A 23,230-nucleotide genomic window follows, 5' to 3' on the forward strand; every position below is an offset into this window, starting at 1 on the left:
ACAACCCTGCCCTTAATGAAAAGAAAACCAGGATGTTCTGAATTGATATTAAGTCCTCTACAAATTAAATTATTTCCTCAGTCTCTTCAATCTTCATTTCTATCGGCTCGTGTGTGTGTGTGTGTGTGTGTGTGTGTGTATCTGTTTGATTGCTGCATTTGCACAAGACAAAAGGTCAGAGTGAATGCACACACATATAGATTTTAAGGCACATTCTCATCACCTGATGAACTGCAACACTAAGTGATGATTGAGCAATTGCAGATCTTGCAGCCCATATTTAGGAAACACTGGCTCTTCACAGATGATCTACATCTGTGTGCAATCACTATGTGCAAGAGAAGAGGTATTGCAGCAGCAAAACTCATCCAGAGTTTCCATGCACTGGTCTGGTGAAAAGCTACAATCGACAAATGTGGCTGCTAGTGGAGCCATTCCTTCCTCCATGCATTGACTGAACACACACATTGTCTTCGCAGTGAAAATGCAATATATTTTTTTCTGGATTCAATTTACACATTTGGCTGCTAGATCTGTAGTATTGTGTAATATTGCGATGAGAAATTATGTGTGAATAATCTCTTGGAATCCTGGACCCTACAAGGGAATGGAGCAGGTGGAGGTGTAATAACTTGGAATATTTTTCAATAGTTAGCCTGTGATTCATCTCCCCAATAAACTGCTCATGCAGAGAAACTTTGCAGTTGCTTGTTAATCTCTCTATATTTTCAAGAACTTCAAGGTGCTATGAGCCTATATAATACGTCTTAATTTAGCTGTGTTTTGCTAACCCAGGCTCATTTTAGGCTTTCTTGTCCTCAAACGAAATAGCTGTAATATAGGTTCTTTTGTAAATGTCTTTTTTTAGCTTAATGCAGGGAATGACTATGTTTTTAAAATTGGCTTCATTGTGCTAAATTGCCACTCTTGGTTTTTATATAACCAAAGAATATAGAAAAAAATCATATTGCATTAGCCAGAACTTCAGGAGCAATGTGACTCTGAGTGACAGCTTGGATTTGTTTAAACTTCATAATGCAAGGACCATTACCATGAAAATGAATGATGAAGCCAGTTGCATGATTGAACCATATTATGCCTTTTAAAAAATGCCATAAATTTGTAATTTGTATGTATAAAATAAATATCATACATACAGAATAAACGTAGCAAATTTAGACTAGCAGAATTGGTAGGGATTGAAGAGTTATAGCTTAGTAACTTTGTAATATGTAGTAGGGCATCTACTTTCATGCAGAAGATCCAGGTTCAATCCTTGGCATGTTCAGGTAGGGTTGAGAATGTTTCCTTCTATCAGTCGGTCTATGTAGATAATACTGATGTAGATGGACCAAAGGCAGCTTCCTCTCTTCCTCTGTTAAGGTCATCTGCTGGCAACACCATATGTATGATGTACTCTTTGCATGAAGAATGGTGGCCAAAACACTGAAATTCTGGAATTCAACATTGTGCTATGGCAAACATCCAATCAGGGAAAGATTGCAGCTTGCCAGACAAAACAACCCCAACCCCCGAACCACCTTCACCACTGCTCTGAGGGTTCTCCTGAACCCTCCATGACCCCATTTGGGGGACACTGTTTGGGGCATGGGAGGAAGCCCTGTCATGCAGGCTGCATATCTTGTGCATGGCTTGTGTTGATGGGATTTGTTAGGTGACTCTTGCCTTACATTTAGAATGAATTCAAATCAATATTATGCACGAGGAAGCCCGCCATAAATCGGTATCCTTCAGCTGCTTTTGGGTCTAGTCTCTGGAGCTTTGTGTAAGACCTAGACTGGAAAATTGCTCCAGATCCTGGTGATTTGAAACATATGTAAAATATGGACTGGACTTCCCAACATTACACCATTATTTTAAGACAGTTATGAGCCATCATCATAGTCCTTCACAGAGCTACCCACGTAAAGCAGACTTTAGTGTACCATGAGGTTAAATCGAAGAGTATTACATTTAGGCTGCAATGGTCCTATACCATAATTTGTTTGGCAACTGTTCAAAACATATTTGTTTAGGCAAGTCAATCCAGACATGTTGACATGTGTTTTAATCTGGTTTTTAGCTTATTGATGATTTAAAACATTTTTAAAAATGTTTTAAATAGTTTTTCAAATGTATTTTTCTGATAATTTTGTTCTTTTATATTTTTGGAAGCTCTGTTGAGCTTTTATTACAGTCGAGCAGAATATAAATCTTGTGAAATAAATAAATATACCCACTTACCTGTTAAGGCCGTTAAACTCAAGGTGACTAACTTCTAAGTAGACGTGTATAGGAAATGACAGAACTGAACCCTCAAATATCATTGTAGATGATCCTAAAAGCTTCGATTGGTCTTGCCTCTTGGACCTAGGACATGCACCTTACGTGTTTGCTTTCAGAAACAATGACGTCCCTTTGGCAGGGATGGCCCAAGACATTTTGGCACCTGAGGTGAACCACAAAATGCCCCGCTCCCTCTAGGGAAGAACGAGTGAGTGAAAAAGGGCCAAAAAAATAATAATCAATCTACATTGGAGGAGACCAGCAGTATCCTCTTTTTCGCCAGGAGACCGCTGTAGAGGCAGCACTGGGGATAGGGGGGCTGCCAAGGAAGTAGCAGATCTGGCCTCCAAGGAGCTGTGACAACAAAGGCCATGGACTCTGCATTCCTTGAAGGCTGGATTTGCTGCCCCTGTGGATTCTGCTGCCTGAGGCAGTTGCCTCATCTTCCCTCGTGGATTGGCCAGCCCTGACCATTGGTGTGCTCCCAGAAATGTGCTTGCCCTGTGAACCATGCAGCCAGTCTAAGTATTGCACTACTTCTGAGGACTAGCAATGGAATCCCATATGTGTCTACTTGTACGTCCTATTAACGTCAAGGGAATTTACTCTTCCGGAAATGGGTATAGGATTACAGCCTAAATCCCACATTTTTTCAGTTATGATTGAGACAGGCTTATTATGTTGGACATGGGCTATTATTAATGCCAAGGTCTCATTGGTAGTTACCATCTGAGTCAATTTGTTGACTCAGGTGATAACTACCCATCATTCCAGAAAATATCTTATTATATCTTAACATAAAAAGCAGCCAAAGGATTTAAGTAGTTGTTTTTAAAATAAATAAATTAAATAGTGTTGCTGGGAATTGCTTTGGGCAGGTGAGAGGAATCTGGGTGGATGGGGAGAGAAGGCACACACACATGAGGCAGAATAGTTACCCACCTTTCAGAGCTTTAGGGAAAAGGTGATAAGAGCATAGCTACAGAGCAGTGAAATGCAGCCATTTAAAGGACATACTTACATATATTTTGGCGAAATTTTGAGTGCTCTGGAGCAGGGAGAATGGACTTATGTGTACAGGATGCAAACAAGGACAAACAAATAAAAGTTAGTCATTTGCCTCTTGTCCAGATGAACAGTTTGACCCCAGCTCTGCTGAAGATTCCTCTCATGGTCTACAAAACCACAGCTGGTGTTCATAAGTTGTTGAGACCATGCGGAATATTTCATTGATCATTGTTAAAAAGCATTGAACAGCTCATGTGCTGGAAAAAGTGGGATTCAGCTATATGAATATATATCTATATATATATATATATATATCCCTGCTTTGGTAACCTTCAGTACAATACTGTTCAAGTTTGCTCTGAAGTAAGTCCCACTGTGTGGGGTTTGGCTCCCTAGCAAATGAGTTTAGGATTGAAACATTTACCATTCTTCTATGTTAAATATACTACTACTAGATTCATCATTCTTAACATTTTTCTGTTTTGAGCAACATGTGAAAATGATTGGCTGCGCAGTGTATAAATCAGCCAGTTGTTTCTGTAGACCAGGGATGGGGAATCTGTATTCCTACAGATGCTATTGGACTCCAACTCCCATCAGGTTCATTCAGCATGACCAGTAGCCAACAAATATGGAAACTATGGCCCTTTAGTTGTTGAAATGTACCTCCCATTATTCCTGACCATTGGCCATGCTGGCTGGGGCTGATGAGATGGGAGTCCAATGGCACCTTGAAGGTTACAAGTTCCCCATTCCTGCTGAAGACTTTCCTTCAGTGGGCCAATAAGCATATTTGTGTCTAGAACGACTCTTGAATGACTCAATGCTTGTTTCATTTCAGTGCGGAAGCAGTTAGAAACCTTCTCACGGTAAGTGCCTACTCCACTGGGAGCATATTCACTAAAACAGCAACATGACCTTCCATTTTATAAGTCTGCACAGCTTTACCTTTTGATGCTAGTAATTCACTTAAGAGGGCTCACAGTAGTCTCACCACACTGCAGAAACCATTTGTAATTCTCAAGGTACCTTTTATCCCCAAACAATTGGCTTCCTGGGTCTGTAATACTGCTTTGTGCTAATAATTTTCCTGCTTTTATTTGAGATATCTGGAACCCTCTAGAAGGTGGGGGCGTGGAAATAGGTCTTAAGTACCACTTCATCCTCTTCTGCTTCTTTTCAATTGACCCAGTGGAAAAAGGGAGGATATTGCAAGTGTTTTAGCAATTATCCCAAGAAATAAGAGATTCAGTGGGTTTGCGTTTATGAAGTTTAAACAGCAGCTTTGACACCTTTTCCTATTGCTCCAGATCAGGATCTTAATGATTCAATCCTGTACCCATTTGCATGGGAGTAGGCCCCTTTGTGGGGCTTACTTCCGAGTAGACATATATAGACGATTGCATTGTTCCAAACTGTACCATCCAGACCGGGCTGGGTTCCATTCTTTGGGTTGCAAAGCCTCCTGACTGTTAGGCAATGAAATGTTCACAGGGCTGGTTCCCCAGCTAAGTAATTCAGTAGCATACCCTCCAACATTCCTCAGATAAAAATAGGGACATTCTATTCTACATCATCATCACGGCTGCCCCCTTCCTTTTGCACATTAAGTTGCAGATGACACCAAACTGGGAGGGGTGGCTAACACCCCAGAGGACAGGATCACACTTCAAAACGACCTTGACAGATTAGAGAACTGGGCCAAAACAAACAAGATGAATTTTAACAGGGAGAAATGTAAAGTATTGCACTTGGGCAAAAAAAATGAGAGGCACAAATACAAGATGGGTGACACCTGGCTTGAGAGCAGTACATGTGAAAAGGATCTAGGAGTCTTGGTTGACCACAAACTTGACATGAGCCAACAGTGTGACGCGGCAGCTAAAAAAGCCAATGCAATTCTGGGCTGCATCAATAGGAGTATAGCATCTAGATCAAGGGAAGTAATAGTGCCACTGTATTCTGCTCTGGTCAGACCTCACCTGGAGTACTGTGTCCAGTTCTGGGCACCACAGTTCAAGAAGGACACTGACAAACTGGAACGTGTCCAGAGGAGGGCAACCAAAATGGTCAAAGGCCTGGAAATGATGCCTTATGAGGAATGGCTAAGGGAGCTGGGCATGTTTAGCCTGGAGAAGAGGAGGTTAAGGGGTGATATGATAGCCATGTTCAAATATATAAAAGGATGTCACATAGAGGAGGGAGAAAGGTTGTTTTCTGCTGCTCCAGAGAAGCGGACACGGAGCAATGGATCCAAACTACAAGAAAGAAGATTCCACCTAAACATTAGGAAGAACTTCCTGACAGTAAGAGCTGTTCGACAGTGGAATTTGCTGCCAAGGAGTGTGGTGGAGTCTCCTACTTTGGAGGTCTTTAAGCAGAGGCTTGACAACCATATGTCAGGAGTGCTCTGATGGTGTTTCCTGCTTGGCAGGGGGTTGGACTCGATGGCCCTTGTGGTCTCTTCCAACTCTATGATTCTATGATTCTATGAATTTTTTTATTAAAGTTTTGGATGATACAGACAACCCTCTGAAGCCCATCTAGCTCCAGCACCCACCCCAACCCCCATAACCTCCTTGCCCCCCACAACCTTCAGCCAGCTATACCTTTCCCCATCACCCCCAGGGCCTGTTCTTGCCCATCCAGCTGCCACCTTCTCTTCAAGCCTGACCTCCTTACAGTTTTTTATCTCGCATGACCGGCTGGAGCAGAAATATCAAAAGCAACACGATGGCCAGAAACAATAACAATGTGAACAACTTTATGGAATAATTCAAAACATCAAAACTAACAAACTAAAGTCTCTGAAAGTCCTTAAATGAATCACGGTGCCAGACTTTACCCGGCGCAGAGCAAGATGTGAAGCTTTGTATAATCAGCAAATGTCCAATTCTGATGTCCGACTCTGAACTCTGCTGAACAGTGTTTCCGGATAACAACTACTGTTTCGTTGAATTCTTCACCAGCCAATTAGTTCAACACTTGTAAGCAGAAAAGAGACTTTAGTTTGTTTGTTTTTGATGTTTTGAATTATTCCATAAAGTTGTTCACATTGTTATTGTTTCTGGCCATCGTGTTGCTTTTGATATTGCTGACTCATAATTTGCAACACAGGGGTTGGTTTGTTTACTCATTATGACTGGCTGGATGGCTGGCTGGGCTCCCCTCCAGGCTGGACAGTTGCAGCCTCCCTTGGTGGGAACAGCAACATTGGCCGGGTCCCTGTCGCTTTCCTCCCCCTTCCTCCTCCTGCTGTTTCTGCTATTGCTGCTGCTACACCAGCCAGCTGGCCTGTCTAACTCCCTCTTCCCCCAACCCCACCTTCTCAGACTCCCAGGAGCAGCAGCAATGGAGGTGACGGTGGAGGAGGAGGAGAAGGCAGTCTCAGTCACCAACTCTCTTCCTCCCGCTTCTCCCAAAATGGAGCCATTTCTGGTTAGCGTACTTTAATGGGAATTCGAGGCTCTACGTGACAAACTGAGAAGCCATGATGGCTTAAGGGTTTTCATGACAATTCCAGCGTTTGGGGGGCACTCGGAGACTGTGCAGTAGCAAGCTGATGTTGGTGAGAATTTCTTGGGATTGATTATGAGGGCATGTTTGGGATTTGGGGCTATATCAGAGTCTAGGCAGCCAACAGCAGAGAAGGGATTCCAACCAGGAAAGAGGATTGTGGGGCAAAGAGGAAGAAACAAATACAACAGAAACCATTTTTACTCTAACAGGGTTAGAGAGCCTCCAGAACTTATGGTGAGCTAGCAACACAGGGAAATGAGCACTGGGTCAGTGGTGCAGTTTGGTATTAGAACCTGGGCAATGAACCTTTAGGTGGGGGCTTTTTAGATGATAACATGTATTTCTTTTCTCCACTTACTTCAAAATGTGGCAAGCCAGCCCTGCTGCATTTGTGGGTTCTCCTGCTCATTCTGCTGAATGGAGCCCTGAACATCTCCCTCTAAGTCTTTTCCTGATGGTAACCTGCTCAATTGGCAGCAGGGTGGACATCTTAAGCAGCAAGCCAGGAAAACAGTATATTGGTAGAAGGGGAATAAGGATAGGGCTGCAGGGAATAAGGTTGTAGCTCCACGGTAGAGCATCTTTTTTGCATGCACAAGGTCCCAGGTTCAATCCAGGAGGGCTTTTGTGGTATTGTCTCATAATCTATACCAATATCTATATAGTTGCTTAGTCACAGAGGTTCAGCTAGTTAGCCTAGTGTGGGAAACTGCAGATGACTTAACTTAGTGCTTGAAACACTGCAAAATATTTTGGAAAAAAGTTTCCAAGCTGTGTCTGTAATTTTGTGCAACTTGAGGGGATTAGAATTACTTTGCAGCCAGGCAAACTTCACTGTACAAGAAATCAGGAAGGGGAAACCCTTCAGACGTATACACTAAGCTATAATAAAGAACCAAGAGGCTAGATAATAAACAGTGTCACAGTGAACCAAGAGAAAGTCCAGTAGCTTTGAACACTGCCGTGTTTAAATTCAAGATTAAAATATGGCACAGATGTAATGATTTTAATTTAAAAGTACCTGCTCCTTTATTGGATTCTTCTGTTAGAAATTGAAGCTGCAAATCTTAATTCTAGGCTGCCTCTTTGACTTCAGTATATGAACTTGTTTTTGCTTCTTCCCTTCCTCCATTGTTTTTATAATTCTAGGTGCTTTCTCTGTGCAGAAGGCAATGGTGATAACAAAAACTGGGTCTAAAATAGCTAATTGACCCATGCACCCATTTTTCTGAATGCCTAAGCAATGGGATACACAGGATGAACTGCCTCCTCAAAGTCGGCTTCTCTGTTGACCCTGCCAACTTTTAATCAAGGTCCGCTAAAAAGCTTACCCACAGCTTCACATGTAAAGAAAATAAAGTCAAGTTGGGAGAGACAGGCATAATCTGACCACTGTGTCTCTCCAATGACCTGGCACAATTCCTATCTGGATGCAAGATTAATAATGAAATAAGAAACAGGACCTGAGTGCAGCAGCAAGTGATGGCGTTCCCCAGCAATTGCCATTCAGAGGATACTAGAAGTAATAAATTGTCATTGTGAAAAGTAGTCACTGATAGCCTTCTTCACCTTGTCTAATCCTCGTTTAATAAAACTATCTAAATCGGTGGGCATCCCCATATCTTTTGGTGAGAAATAACATAGTTTAACTATGTGCTGTGTTGTGTACCTTTATACTCCCATTAAATGGCTATAGTCCAGCGCTAAATCACAAGCTTTGCATGCAAAAGGTTCCAGGTTCAGTCCCTGGCATCATCTCCAGAGCTGTTGCCAATCAGTGTTGATGGTGCTGAACTAGATAGACCAATAGTCTGTCTTAGCTTGTGTGTGTATTTTATATATATATATATATATATATATATATATATATATATATATGTGTGTGTGTGTGTGTGTGTGTGTGTGTGTGTGTGTATACAGTGGTACCTTGGGTTACAGACACTTCAGGTTACAGACTCTGCTAACCCAGAAATAGTACCTCAGGTTAAGAACTTTATTTCAGGATGAGAACAGAAATGACACAGTGGCAGCGGGAGGCCCCAGTGGTACCTCAGGTTAAGAACAGTTTCAGGTTAAGAACAGACCTGCAGAACGAATTAAGTTCTTAACTTGAGGTACCACACTATCTATCATCTATCTATCTATATGGCAGAGAATAAAATAGCTGAACAATACAATTTTTAACTTTTAACAAATAAAAGCAAATTAAATATTTTTTTCATCAAATCAACTTTGCATTGTTTTCAAATACTTCATGAAGGACCTCCAGCAGCGATAACCACAAGCTCTGATGCTGTATTTTGCAGTTTCCGGACAGTCCCAAGCAAAAGCTCAGTCGGTAAATTAATCACGATGCATTACAGTAATCTAATCAGGAGGCTGCTTTATAAAATTCTTACGTTCGATCTCCACTGAGCTCAAAGCTGATTGCGTGGTTCTTCCTTCCGTGTTATCACAGCAAGAACCTGTGAGGTAGGTTATTCTGAGAATTGGTGGCTGGCCTGCGGGAGATTTGACAATCTAACCATTACACCTCATTCATTACCAGAATTATCATATGCAGGTGCTCTGTGCCACAGATGCCACAAGTAATAACAGCACTCCAGTATTTTAAAATGAAGATGGCTTGAAGTCCCCAGAAATACTTGATAGTTTACAGAGAGTAGTTTCCTTGCATAAATATTGATGCTGGGTCTGCAGAATATTATTGGGAGGGAAAATGAGCTTCCCCGATGCTGGCAAAGCAGCATCTCATTTATGCAACATCCTCTTGCCATGATGCTCTGGCCTTCCTGCAGCACCCTGGGGCATTTGCTTTAGAATATCATAAATCGTAAGCCACTCAGACTGTCATCTGCAAGACCCTTTGCAGTGAGACCAATCATGCCTCATAGGACATTTCCTTGCCGTTTCTACTTCCCCACTGCCTGACCCCCTTCGTGTGAAATCTCTGCTTATGGCACTCCATAAGGCTCCAAACAAAGAGACACCGGGGAAAGGGTTTCTTGAGTAGATGTTGATGGGATTTGCTTCAGATTGTGGGCTGCTTTCCAGACTTGATGGCACTACAGCCATCATCAGAGCGTGTCACGCTGGTGTTAAATAGATGGTTCTGAGGCCAGTCTCAATAAAACTTAAATTTTATAGAATTGTACATGTTCTAGAGTTGGACAGGGTTCTAGCTCAGTGGTAGGATGCATTGTTTCATGCAAAATGCCCCTGACATCTCCAAGAAGAGTTGGACTAGACCCTTGTCTAGAACCCCGAAGAGCTGCTATCAGTCAGTGTAGGCAATACTGAGCTTTATAGACCAATAGCCTGATTGAGTGTAAGAACCATCTTTTTCAAGCACTTATGCCAATATGCCAGCCAAGAGTGCCAAGAGAGGCTAAACATGGAGCCTGGCACGCTTCCCTTGCGCAGCTTGCAATCTGTCCGTGCCGATCCAAAAGTCCTTCTGCCTCTCTCTTGGCTGGTAGCAGAGCGATCACAGCGGTTAGAAAGCAATTGCAGTGTGTGGGTAATAATTCAGAACAGACACAAGGCATTCCTTATCTTCTTAGCCTTTAATCATGTAGAATAACAGTATAAATCAGACCTGGCGAAAGCTCGCCCATTCTCCCTCTCGCATAGCGACAGACTGAAACACACAGAGTCAAGCCACTCCCGTAAGTGTTTGTGACCACGCCTCAGGAATGTGAGACGTCACTCAGAACTCCTTAACCCTGTGAGTTCTGAAACCCATAACACCCCCTCTCGTCTTGCATCCTGAGGGAAACTGTGAACACCTATTTACAGACCTCTTTGAGTTCAACTCACCTCCCATTGCCTTTTGCCTCCCACTGGCATTTATCCCAGGCAATTGTTGAATCCCTTCCACACTCCCAGAATCACACTGTGCGAAACCAACCCACGCACTGGTGACCTGAAACCTCTCAGGTGGAATCCCCTTTGTGGTGCGAGTTGACCGCCGGAGCACAACCTCAGGTGCTCCTCCTGACCCACTGGGGTCAGCAAATGTGTCTCCAGAAAGCTCAGAAGACTCCCCCTCTGACTTGCTGCGTCTTCGGGCCTTCTGCACTTGGCTAACAGGAGATGAAGGCTCGCTCTTGGGTTCCCTCTTAACCTGTGGAGAAACCCACCCCTGTGCTTGACCCTCATCAGCAACCTGGTCTTCAGCAACAGGCTCCGCCTCTGCTTCTCCTTCCTCCCTTTCTTCCCCCTCAGAATCGGACAAGCATTCTGAGAAAACATCAGAACCACCCGTAGGCCATGACCAACTACCCTGCTCAAAGAACTCAGCATGCTTGCTGACCAGCAGCTTGGTCTGATCACCCTCTGGGTATGCAAACTTCCACCCATTTGTTGCAGGGTCATACCCACAGAAGATCATTTCCTGGTACCTTGGACCACCTTCCTTCCGTTGCGCTGTTGGTATTGGCACTGAAGCCCTGGAACCAAACGAACGGAAGAAATGCACCTGTGGCTTTTGCTTGTGCAACAGAAAAAACGGTGTGTCACCTACAGCGTGATTGTAGGACCTGTTAAAAACAAAGCTGGCAAATTTCCAAGCTTCACTCCAAAAGCTCTGAGGCAGCCCAGAGTCACACAGCAAAACCCTGACAGCTTCAGCCAGTGTTTCACTCCTGTGCTCTGCCACGCCTCTCTCTTGAGGAGACTTAGCACTCGTCACCTGGTGACGAATTCCCTTTTGCTTGAAAAACTCCTTCAGAGCAGACCCAGTGAACTGTGACCCACGGTCGCTTCTGAACCCTTGCACCTTGGTGGAGAACCTTAGTTCCACCTCCGCAACCCAATCCTGGATAAGTTGCGCCGCTTCCCCCTGCGTTTGGAGAGAGAAACACCATACATTCTGAGAAAAATCATCTGCCACCGTCAGCACAAACCTGGCCCCACCCAGACTCTCACACTTCATGGGTCCTGCAAGGTCTGTGTGAACCAGCTCAAAAGGTTTTGTGGTTACCCTCTTTACCCCGGGATAACTGCACCTTTGCACCTTTACCTTTGTGCATGCCCTGCACTCTAGGGATCCCTCACATGGCGTGATCTTACAACCCTTGGTGCAGTTGGGCAACCTCTTAACATCTTCCAAACAAGCATGAGACATTCTCTTGTGCCATACATGAACACATGAATCATGGCTGGGAACACTAGCACACTGCGCCTGTGCTTTTCCGGCATTCCCCCCACCCTCCAGAGGTGTTTCCAGGACAAAGAGATTGTTTCTGCATGCCACGTTGACAAGTTGTTTCCCCCCTCTGAAAATGGAACAGGCATCATTTTCAAAGCAAATTTTGTACCCCTGCTTCACAAGAGCAGGTACAGATAACAGGCAACACTGCATCCCTGGCACAACGTAGCACTGCAGCTCCACCTGCAAAAAAGAAACATAAGCAGTAGAAACATTAGAAACTGGCTTTTGTGTCCCATCAACAAACGTAACAGTCGTTCCAGCTGAAACAGCCCTGCAGTTCCGCAGCCTCCCAGCAGATGGCGTTATCAGGTTATGACTGGCTCCCGAATCCACCACCCATTGCACAGCTGTGTCCCTGCTGGGATTGTTTTTCAAAGTTGCTAGAGAAGCCGTGAGATGATAACAGTCTCCCTTCTCTGAGTCACGTCCTTCCTTCGCGTTCCCACGCTGGCCTCCTCTCCGAGACTGGTTCCCATGGGAAACGACCTTGGAGACATCCTGCCCGGCCTCTCTGCTCCTCTGCGGACAAGCCCGTTTAAAGTGGCTGTTGGACCCACAGAGATAGCACCGGCGAGTGGAAAAAGCCTGAACAGAGCTCTCATCTGGCTTGGCCCCCCCTCCTCTGCAACCGGTGGAGCTGCCTGCGCCAGACCTGCCCTCTCTGACACGCCTTTCCTGTTCGTCCGAAAGACGTCCTGCCACATACTGGAGAGTCAAATCCTGTGGACTCATGGATTCCATAGACAGACACAAATTGTCATAACTTTTGTCCAGAGAGCTGAGCAAAATATAAACCTTCAGCTCCTCTGAGAAGTTGACTTGCAGCAGCCTCAAATCATTGAAAACAGAGAGCATCTCAGTAACATGCTGTCTGATGTTCCCACCGGGACGCAGCTTCATCTCAAACAAGCGCCTGGTGATGTGGATCTTTGCACCAGCCGTGGTTCTGTGGTGCACCCTCTCAAGAGCTTGGTAGGCCTCCTGAGCAGTGTCAAGCCCCTCAACCAAGGGTAGCTGTGAACCCTCCAAACTGAGCACTATTGCTCCCAGGGCTTTTTGGTTTTTCCTCTGCGACGCGTGAGCAGCTGCTATGTCCGCCGCTGCTGCGCCTGCTGCAGGTGGTGGTAGAGGGGGCCCCTGGGTTGCCTCCCACAGCCCCTTGGCTACCAGCCAGGCCTTTAGCTTCCGGCTCCATTCGGCCCAATTTTGTCCATTTAATTTTTCGAAGGGTACGGAAAATGATTCACGATCGTCTGCCATCTCCTCCCCCGGGGGCTAAGCGTACTCACGTCTCAGCAGTAGCTTCCTCCGGCTCCCTGGCTCAGGCAGACCGCTTCTCCCCAGCGAGCTCCTTCCAGCCTCAAAGAAAAGCTCCAGAGCTCCAGCTGGCCCCAGCAACCTCACAGCCGGCTTGCTGGCTTCCCCCACACGTGGGACGTTCCTGCAAAGGCTTCAAAGCGTTGGCAAACTGCCCATAACCTATGCCAGTATGCCAGCCAAGAGTGCCAAGAGAGGCTAAACATGGAGCCTGGCACGCTTCCCTTGTGCAGCTTGCAATCTGTCCGTGCCGATCCAAAAGTCCTTCTGCCTCTCTCTTGGCTGGTAGCAGAGCGATCACAGCGGTTAGAAAGCAATTGCAGTGTGTGGGTAATAATTCAGAACAGACACAAGGCATTCCTTATCTTCTTAGCCTTTAATCATGTAGAATAACAGTATAAATCAGACCTGGCGAAAGCTCGCCCATTCTCCCTCTCGCATAGCGACAGACTGAAACACACAGAGCCAAGCCACTCCCGTAAGTGTTTGTGACCACGCCTCAGGAATGTGAGACATCACTCAGAACTCCTTAACCCTGTGAGTTCTGAAACCCATAACAGCACTACCATAAGGATTTTCAACAATCCTAATGCAGAGCTCAGTTCAATTACTCCCAGTTTCTACATTTCCCAGCCTTAAATTCAGTTTGCCATATTTCTGCAACAATTCACAGAATTTTTAGCAAATCCTTATTATAATTCATCCATGTTGCAGGGTAGACTTCTCACAGACTTCTCACACAGCTTTGATTAAGATGCAGATTTGTGGAAATATCCTTGTCTAATATAATGCATTTTGTATGTTATTTTTTACTTATGTTTGCATTTTTGTGCATGTTTCTTGGCTGGAGAACTGCGCCACAAAATTCAGAGCAATGCACCTTGCAAAGGATACTGTAATTTTGTTTTGGTCCGCATATTGTTTTGAGAAGTGCAAATTTAGGTAGTTTCTCATTAAAATGCAAGTGAAATTATCCCCGGTCCCTCTGATACTGATGAATGCAAATGTTATGAATATTTCCCCCAAAAAAGTAATTTCAAATACAAGTATTTAATTATTTGCACTTAAGCCCTGTCTTAAACAGATCACAAACATTTTAAAACAAATGTTCCCAAACTGAGCAAGCTCTGGCCATTTTGTTTGAAATTATTAAAACTCATTAAGCCAAACAAACACATTGTTGACCTGCTTCTGATTTGCATGCGATGACTTGTGAACATCAAGATGAGTTCCTCAGCTGTCTCTTGTGCAACCTTTCTTTAGCGGCCAAGGTATTCAGCTCACAAGGGAATGTGGTTCTGATTAGAGAGTCTATTTAGGAAAGTGTGTGGTGAAAATGCAGAATGGCAATTCAGTACAGGAAAATGATAATTAACATAATCAACATAGTCTCTTACAAGTTATTCCCAATTCATTATTATGTTTATTTCATAATAGGAAAGCTAACCCTCCTATAAATATTCAGAAGCCAGTCTTCTGCTTACTAACAGCATCAAGATTGATGTTTGCTAAACATTGCAAAAGGCAGCAGAGAGCTAAGAAAGGGAATTGGTTGAGTGGGCTGTGGGAGGTGATTAATTTGGTGAAAGTTTCCAAAAACTTAGTATTACATGCAAAAATGTATGGGAGAGTTGGAGACTGGTTGTTTCACTGATGCAGTTATAGCTCTTGGGTTGTTCCCAATGAAGTCATACACAGAGTTGAGCCCATTGAAATTAGGCATTTATTTCAGTGGGTCAACTCTTAAGTATAGCTTCAATTACATACAGCTGTCAATTTCAAATGTCAAATATCTGAAGCTGCTTTAAAAGTGTGTGTGTGGGTGCTTAGAAATCATTTCTTTTATATACAGTAATTGTACCCATGCTTTTTCTGTATGTATCGTTCCTTCATGCAGTGTGTGTGTGTCTAATAATTTACAGTGCATTCCTAGCCATGCCTACTCAGAAATGTCCTATTGAATTCAATGGGACTTACTTCCAGGTTAGTGGGGTTAAGATTGTAGCCTTCATGATCATTTGATGATCGATGCATAATTGCAATGTTCTGAATACAGAAATTTAAATTTTGGGTTTCTTTCATATGCAATCAAACTGTTCAAAAATGAAGCTGGACTTAATGACAGAAGTGCAACACCAACATTATTTTTCAACTAAATATCTCCTCATAGATTTGCTTACACATGTGGGAAGGTGCACATTCTACTCCATCAGGTTTTCTGTTCCAGCAGCGACTGACTGCAAGCACAAATACTTCTCCACCTTACCATTCAAAACATGCTTGCTCAGATTGTGTTTATAGCACACTCATCCTCTGCATGTGTGTTCAGAAGTAATTCCCACTTGTTCAGTGGAGCTTATTGTCAACTTTCCCCCTTTCTTGTGAGGAATCCTATTCGGAATAAGGGAATTTTCCTTAAAAAAAGGAACAGTTGACAGCTATGGCTTATTCCTAGGTAAGTGCACATAGGACTGGAGTCTTAGAGCCCTTAGTGAGTTGATATTCCTATCATCTATCTATCTATCTATCTATCTATCTATCTATCTATCTATCTATCTATCATCTATCTATCTATCATCTATCTATCTATCTATCTATCTATCTATCTATATCTATCTATCTATCTATCTATCTATCTATCTATCTATATCTATCTATCTATCTATCATCTATCTATCTATCTATCTATCATCTATCTATCTATATCTATCTATCATATCTATCTATCTATCTGTCATCTATCTATCTATCTATCTATCATCTATCTATCTATCTATCTATCTATCTATCTATCTATCATCTATCTATCTATCTATCTGTCATCTATCTATCTATCATCTATCTATCTATCTATCTGTCAATCATCTATCTATTATCTATCTATCATCTATCTATCTGTCTATCTATCTATCTATCTATCTATCTATCTATCTATCATCTATCATCTATCTATCTATCTATCATCTATCTCTATCTATCTATCTATCTATCTATCTATCTATCTATCTATCTATCTATATCTATCTATCTATCTATCTATCTATCTATCTATCTATCTATCTATCTATCTATCTAATCTATCTATCATCTATCTATCTATCTATCTATCTATCTATCTATCTAATCTATCTATCTATCTATCTATCTATCTATCTATCTATCTATCTATCATCTATCTATCTATCTATCTATCATCTATCTATCTATCTATCTATCTATCTATCTATCTATCTATCTCTATCATCAATCTATCATCAATCTATCTATCATCTATCATCTATCTATCTATATCTATCATCTTATATGTGCATCATACCGTGAATTTAACTCAGGCTGTCTTTGTCATGTCAAATATGAGTCAGAAATGGTCCTGAATGGTCCTGAACACTTTGTTAACTTCTGTGTCTCTATAGAAAAAAGTATCATTTTTCTTTATCTTAAAGATCATCTTTATGAAGATCTTCCCATAAGTAGTGTAATATGAAGATTCCTTAGCAGGTCTCTTTCATTAAGAGGTGTTTTTTTTAGTTATAACTAACTTCTCACAGAAGAGATACAAGCCTCCCCCCACTCATTGTCACTGCTCATAGTAGTAATTTGGATGAACTATTCACAATTGCTTTTACACCCCACCATTATTCTGTCCCCTTCCACACTATCAAAACACTGTCCTTTTTCAAATTAGAAAAACCCAGTTTTATGCACAAATGTGTAGTAACTACCCTGAAAGACTCTCCCCTCCTCCGGTCTGTTACATCTGCTGTATCTCACTTTTCTCTCACATGATGTAGCTCAACACAGCATGCAGAGGGGTGGGAAGCAAAATGTTAAGGCTTGCAATTGAGATGTACTAGAGTAAAAATAGATTTACATTTCTGGAGATAATACTGTGCTGCATTTACATCGAAACAGAGAGCTGTAAAGGTTGCACCAGCCATTTTTGGGCTCAGTTTTGGCATTTTTAGGCTGCAGTCCTATGCACACTGGGAATAAACTCCATTGGATACAGTGGGTCTTACTTTTGAGTAAACATGTTAACTGTCGGTGACTAGCGATGCAATTTGGGTTGGAAGGATCAACTTATTTCTGGTCTGTGTCAATGTCACATGAGTTCTTTCATAAGTCCATTCCATCCCATTACTGCCTTATTTTTATTTTAAAAATCCTCATGAAAATTCATAAATGTATTTCAATGCCCATTTGTGCTTTATCTTAGTGTTTGCATTTCTAAATTTAATGTAAGCACATTTTAGTCTTTTTTGAACTGTGTTTCAAAATTCAGGGAAATGCAAAATCCTCAGCACATTCGGCTGGGAGAAGCAGCTCAGGTCATTTTGCGTTGAAATTTACAGAAATTGAATTCTTCAAGCACTCCTAAATACAGCACAGTATCTTGTTAGTCACCTAGACACTGAAACCCTTTCACCTGTGTGGTAGGCCCATTGTGGGAAACAAATTTATTTGTCCTAGTTTAGGCATGTGGGAACTTGCACTACACAAGGGGAATGAAGAAGTCCTGTCTGTGGGGCAGGTATATAGGTGTGTGTTTCTGCAGTCACAACTGCAGAAAGTTGTGAGATGTGGCTCACTGAGCCAAAGTGATGTGGCTCACTGAGCCAAAGTGATGTGGCGCAAATAGCTTGTCTGTTTTTGCAGATTAGCTTTCTGCATCTTAAAGCAGGGACATCTGTGTGACCACATCTTCATGCACAGGCAAATGCACCTCTGCATCAAAATGCAACGTAGATGCGATGAATCGCATCCACGGAGCATTTCATTAGAATGTCAAAGGCAGTTCCTCTGCTCCTCACTCTTCAGGCACGTTTTCAAGAGAACCAACGGGGCAAACCACAGTTAGAATAGGTGGTCTCTCATAACAATGTGAGATGGTATCTCTTTTTAGGCATATTGAATTCATTTAGCAAACATAAAGAATTCTTGCTTCAGAAAAAGACACACTGTGACAAAACCACAGGAAATTGAATTTTAAAGATGGCTGCCTCCCTCCTCATCCTTTGTGTTTAGAAATTATATGTATATATTTAGAGAGAAAGAGAGAGAAAATGGGATACATCTTTATCTTTCCTCTCCCTTGCCATTAAAGGCTACAACCAGGTTCTCATAAGCTTTTTAAAAATAAAAAAATAAAAAATGAACAAATAATGTGTTGAGTGTAAGGGAAGGCTATGCAATTCCCATTTTCCATGTTTACAGCTGTTTCCTGTGAACACATTTGTTGTATTCTGTTCATTATATGTTTGTATTTACCGGTAAGAAGTTTGTCCTGAGCAGGACCCAGTAGTTGAGGGAGGTGTTGAGAGTCTCAGAGCAGAAGAGGCAGGGAAAAAATCAGGCAGAGAATGTATGTGCCTTTATGTGATTAATGAAGATCTCTTTAAGAATCACTAAGATCTATTTCTCATGGATATAGGGATAATTACAAGAACCTTATAGTGAGAAAAGGCCTGAAGGAGCATGATAATACCCAGGGCTTTTCTTCAGCGGCTACTCAATGGAACTCAGTTCCGGCACCTCTCAAGTGGGCGCCGTTGCCATTATATAGTAAGAGAACAAGGGAGATCTTCATGATTAGTTTCGGCACCATTTTTTAAAATAAAAACAATACTGATAAGGCCAGTGCAGTAGATCATGGTCTACTCAGTGCTGACTGTCCCTAAAACTGGAGCGACCCTTGTTGTTTCCATACTCTGCTGATAGCATGGCGTGGCATGGAAAATGCTATTGGTGGCACTGGATTTTCAGGGCTGTTGTATGCATTGTGTGTCTGTGCATGTGTGTGTGCAGAAACCTCTTGAGTTGTGTATCTCAGGAATGCAACCTACTGTACAAAGGTATGGGTCACACCCATAGAGCCACCTATTTTTGCATCTGGTCTCGCCCACTGCTGGCATGCAGTCTCCAGAAGGTTGCCCATGAGAAAATGCAAGAGGTTTACAGCCATACTGGTTTCCCAATGCAAGGAGATGAGATTTCCAAAGATGGGTTGTTGTTGTTTTTTCTGGATCATAATCCAGATCTGGGTGTCAGGTCAGGTTTGTATCATCCCTAGCTGGGACTGATCTAAAACCTGAATTGTGCCCTGAATCTGATTGGGGGACCATGCACAGCCCTATCAGCAATGCTTGCCCATCTACCACAAATCACCCACTACCAGCAGATCTCAATCTACTTCCTGCTTTATTCACTTTTCTCCATTTTTGTGTGTGCTTATAAATATGTTTAAATATTTTTAAAATAAATATACAAAAACATAATATGAAGCAGAACATACTATGTGTGATGGTCCTGTAACAATGTACCACAATACATTGCTTTATCTCTCTTGTCATATCTAGGCATACTCTTCATTTATGGAAAGGAACCCAGTCTAATATTTTATCCATTAGCACAAGGGTTAATGGAAGCACAAGGGCTTCCTTCTGTGTAACCAGACCTCCTCCTCCTCTCCTCTTTCCTCATGCCCTTCAAATCTGTTCTAGGTTTCCCCCCAATATTCTGGGACAGATTTTGGGGTGTGCGGAGGATGCATGCAGAGAGGGAATAGAAGTCCATGCAACCCTTAACTCACAGTGCATTGATCTGCACTCCACCTTAATGATGAATGCCTTTTTTCCTGGGATCGTAAAGAATCTTACAAACTGGTTTACATTTGGGGTGCAAAACATTAAAGATTGCAATTCAGAGGTGCTATTGTAATGTGGAAACAGGTAACACTGTGTTGCATTTATACATTTTAAACAATTATTTACAAAAGAACAGCAGAGAATATCAGCTCAGGCTGTGCAATTCTTTAAGAAATAAAATAATGCAAAAGGGCCCCATTTGTATTTAATTTGGACTGAATAGTATAAATTAAAAATTCAATGAAAATTATTCAATCCAAATTAAATAATTAAGAAGTGAAAAAATCGTGTTTCTTTCTTTCTTTGACAAGGTGTTGTCTTTTATTCTTTTTTAATATCTTTGATCCTTCCTTCCTTCAAATAACATGAATTTAATGTGTAGTATTATTAATTCCAGAAAAGCATAATATTTCAAGTGAGATGCTTAAAGAGATGTAAGGGAAGGAGGGCGGAAAGGACCTGGAGATTAAGATAATGTTTCATAAAGATTAAGATAATGTTTCATAAATAAAAGAGCATTTTTCATCTGTTCATGTAGCCTATTTTTTCACATAATTCCCCACTTATGTGCTATTAAAATTTGTGTGAGGAAAAACTGTTTTACTTGAAGGCAGAACGGAATGGAATTTTAAACATTTGGTTTTCTCTCTCTCTCTGGTATAGAAAGGGTATTTCTCCTTATATTTTGAACATCTCAAACTACTAGTCCTGAAAATGATAACAAATTTGCAGCCTTGTAACATATACTATATTGACTGATTTATAATCAGAATTTTGTGTATAGAACTTTTCTTTTATACTCCCTTCATTAAAGTGAAAATGTTTTCCTTTCAAACTACATTTTATTCTGCCACTAGAAAACTTGTTGCTTTCTGTAGACAGTGTAGACAGGCTTACATATTCTTTACTTTTAGAATTTTGTACCAATTTCAAATTGCCACCATATTCCCATTTATGCAGAGGGAAGCCTAATTGAACTCTGCGGTACTTCTGCAGACATATATACGTGTGTACAGGATTGTGGGCTAACAGTGCAATATATATAAGATTGCACTGTTAGCCCACAATCCTGTACACACTTTCTTTGGGAGTAAGTCTCACATCCCTAGCTGCTTCATCCAGACACAGAAATCCAGCTAATATGTTAAAGACTAAAATGCTCATTTTTAAAAGCACCCTTAGAAGCAAAGGTGATTATATGCAAATTAATACAGCTATGTGTGGATAGCGTGCACATTTGAATCCTCGCTCAGATGTGCATTCCACTGAAAGCAATGCACAGAGACTATAGATGGCATCTGCATTCAGATGAGCATTTAAATGTGCATCAGATTCAACACCTAGGGTTCCTCATCCAGCAACTGCAAAGCATGCAAAACCTTTCCCAAGTGGATTTCTTTCCTTAGCTGGATTGGAGTGATAACTTCTATGTCAAATGATCCTCTGGCTCAGGTTTTCGTTCCTGGTAGCTGCTGACAACTGTCAGTTTGTTTCTGGTACCCAGCTAGGAATGTCAAGAGCACTGCTTGAGATAGGGCAGGGACAGAGGGGGCCTCACCCCTTATCTTCTGTGATGGCCCCCTTAAGAATGTTGTGAGGAGCATGACTTGGCTAAAACTATAGGGCAGGCTTCCTCAACCTTGGGCCTCCAGATGTTTTGAGACTATCATTCCCATCATCCCTGACCACTGGTCCTGCTAGCTAGGGATCATGGGAGTTGTAGGCCAAAAACATCTGGAGGGCGAAGGTTGAGGAAGCCTGCTATAGGGAGTCAGCAGTTGAGGCTAACAGATTTCACTAAGGACTACCACATTTTGAGCACAGCTCATTTATAATCAAAACAAATCTGTGGTGGTGCTCCTGTTCTGGATTTTGTGTTCCATATCTCCTTCAAGAGGTGCAACCCACTTGGCAATATTGATCACACCCGTGTGCTTAGCTCAGTTGGTAGAGCATGAGACTCTTAATCTCAAGGTTGTGGGTTTGAGCCCCATGTGGGGCGAAAGATTCTTGCATTGCAGGGGTTTGAACTAGATAATCCTCATGGTCCCTTCCAACTCTATGATTCTATGATCAGGCTAAATATATAGGATTGCGTTGTCAGTCAATTTCTAACCAGGTGAATTTCTTTTGTTTCCCAAACCCAGGGTGGTATTCAACTAAGTTTTACACAGAACAGATCTATTGGAATGAATGGACCAAATGTTGTCATGTATATTATTTCCCAGGGATCTACTCTGAGTAAATCTTAGTTGACTTCCATCTTTTTCTCCATTAATGATCCTCAGTTCTCTGATTGGCTTAATAACTAGTTTGCATTTATAATAAAAATAATATATAAATCCCTGTTGAGAAATTGCTTACCTCTGCATCTCTCTGCTTTTTCTCCCCATACAGAAAACGCCGTAAGCAGTTTACTCGATCACAGCTGAAAAGAGCTTGTAGGACCCCGTGCACTTTAATTCTGAGGAAGGTGAAGTCCCTTCTGACTCACAAAGAGACTCAAGGGAATTTGAGCAATCATTCACAGCTGAAGATGCAACAGTGAAAAATCTGTTTTGTTGCTATTTTGAAAGCATCACCCTATAAAGAAGAATTTTCAGAAATTGGACAGGAGAAGGTTCTTTCTGTGTCTTTATACAATGAGGACAGTTAAAGGCTGCATCTTGTTTTATTAAAGAGTAAAACACAGTTTTGAACTTTTCCATGCCTTGAAGTAAGGCAACCGGGATATAAGGAGAATATGTCAAAAAAGTCAGAAGATGGATAATATTCAGAACAGAACCAGACAACCCGTTAACCCACCATCAATGAACTTTCCATTGCTGCTTCCCCCGGCACATCATATAAACTTCCATCAATAACACGAACTCTCTGAATGCAACTGTATGCATTCATACTATAGCATACTTCTGGTTCTGCCCTTTGAGGCTCCAGATATATTGCACTATCCCACCCCAAGCATGGAGATATATCTGCTGAAGCACAAATGCCAAGTTACATTGTCTTAACTTGATTTTGGGGTGCCCTGATTGAGGCATGTTGGTTTTCACAAGTACTGAGAATCTTAGCTAAAGAAAGAACACATGTACACAGAAGAGTCTGAATGCAAACTGACGTTGGCTGAATTAGGTATCCAGCAATCCTCAGTAACCATCTCTGAAAGTGATTTTCTATCAAATCTTGGAAAGAAGCAGTACTTCTTACGCGGTGGTTTTTATGAGTAGCAACCGCTGGGCTG

General features: G+C 42.0%; 1 protein-coding gene across 4 annotated transcripts in view; it reads left to right on the forward strand.

Moving 5' to 3' along the window:
* MTA3 (metastasis associated 1 family member 3) overlaps positions 1-22,892 on the forward strand; it is a 132,285-nt gene extending 109,393 nt beyond the window's left edge. The window contains exons 19-20 of one of the 4 annotated variants that reach the window (XM_081185993.1): positions 4,136-4,163; positions 22,387-22,526. In XM_081185993.1, the coding sequence (XP_081042119.1) occupies positions 4,136-4,163; positions 22,387-22,398 (40 nt within the window). In that variant the 3' untranslated portion in view covers positions 22,399-22,526. Of the gene's footprint in view, positions 1-4,135; positions 4,164-22,386 lie in introns of all 4 variants that reach the window. The other 3 variants (XM_081185994.1, XM_081185992.1, XM_081185996.1) reach the window with 3 other exon arrangements.
* Positions 22,893-23,230: the final 338 nt, after the last annotated feature.

This window comes from Podarcis bocagei (genome assembly GCF_964188305.1).
Source record: "Podarcis bocagei genome assembly, chromosome: 3".
Classification (NCBI taxonomy): Eukaryota; Metazoa; Chordata; class Lepidosauria; order Squamata; family Lacertidae; genus Podarcis; species Podarcis bocagei.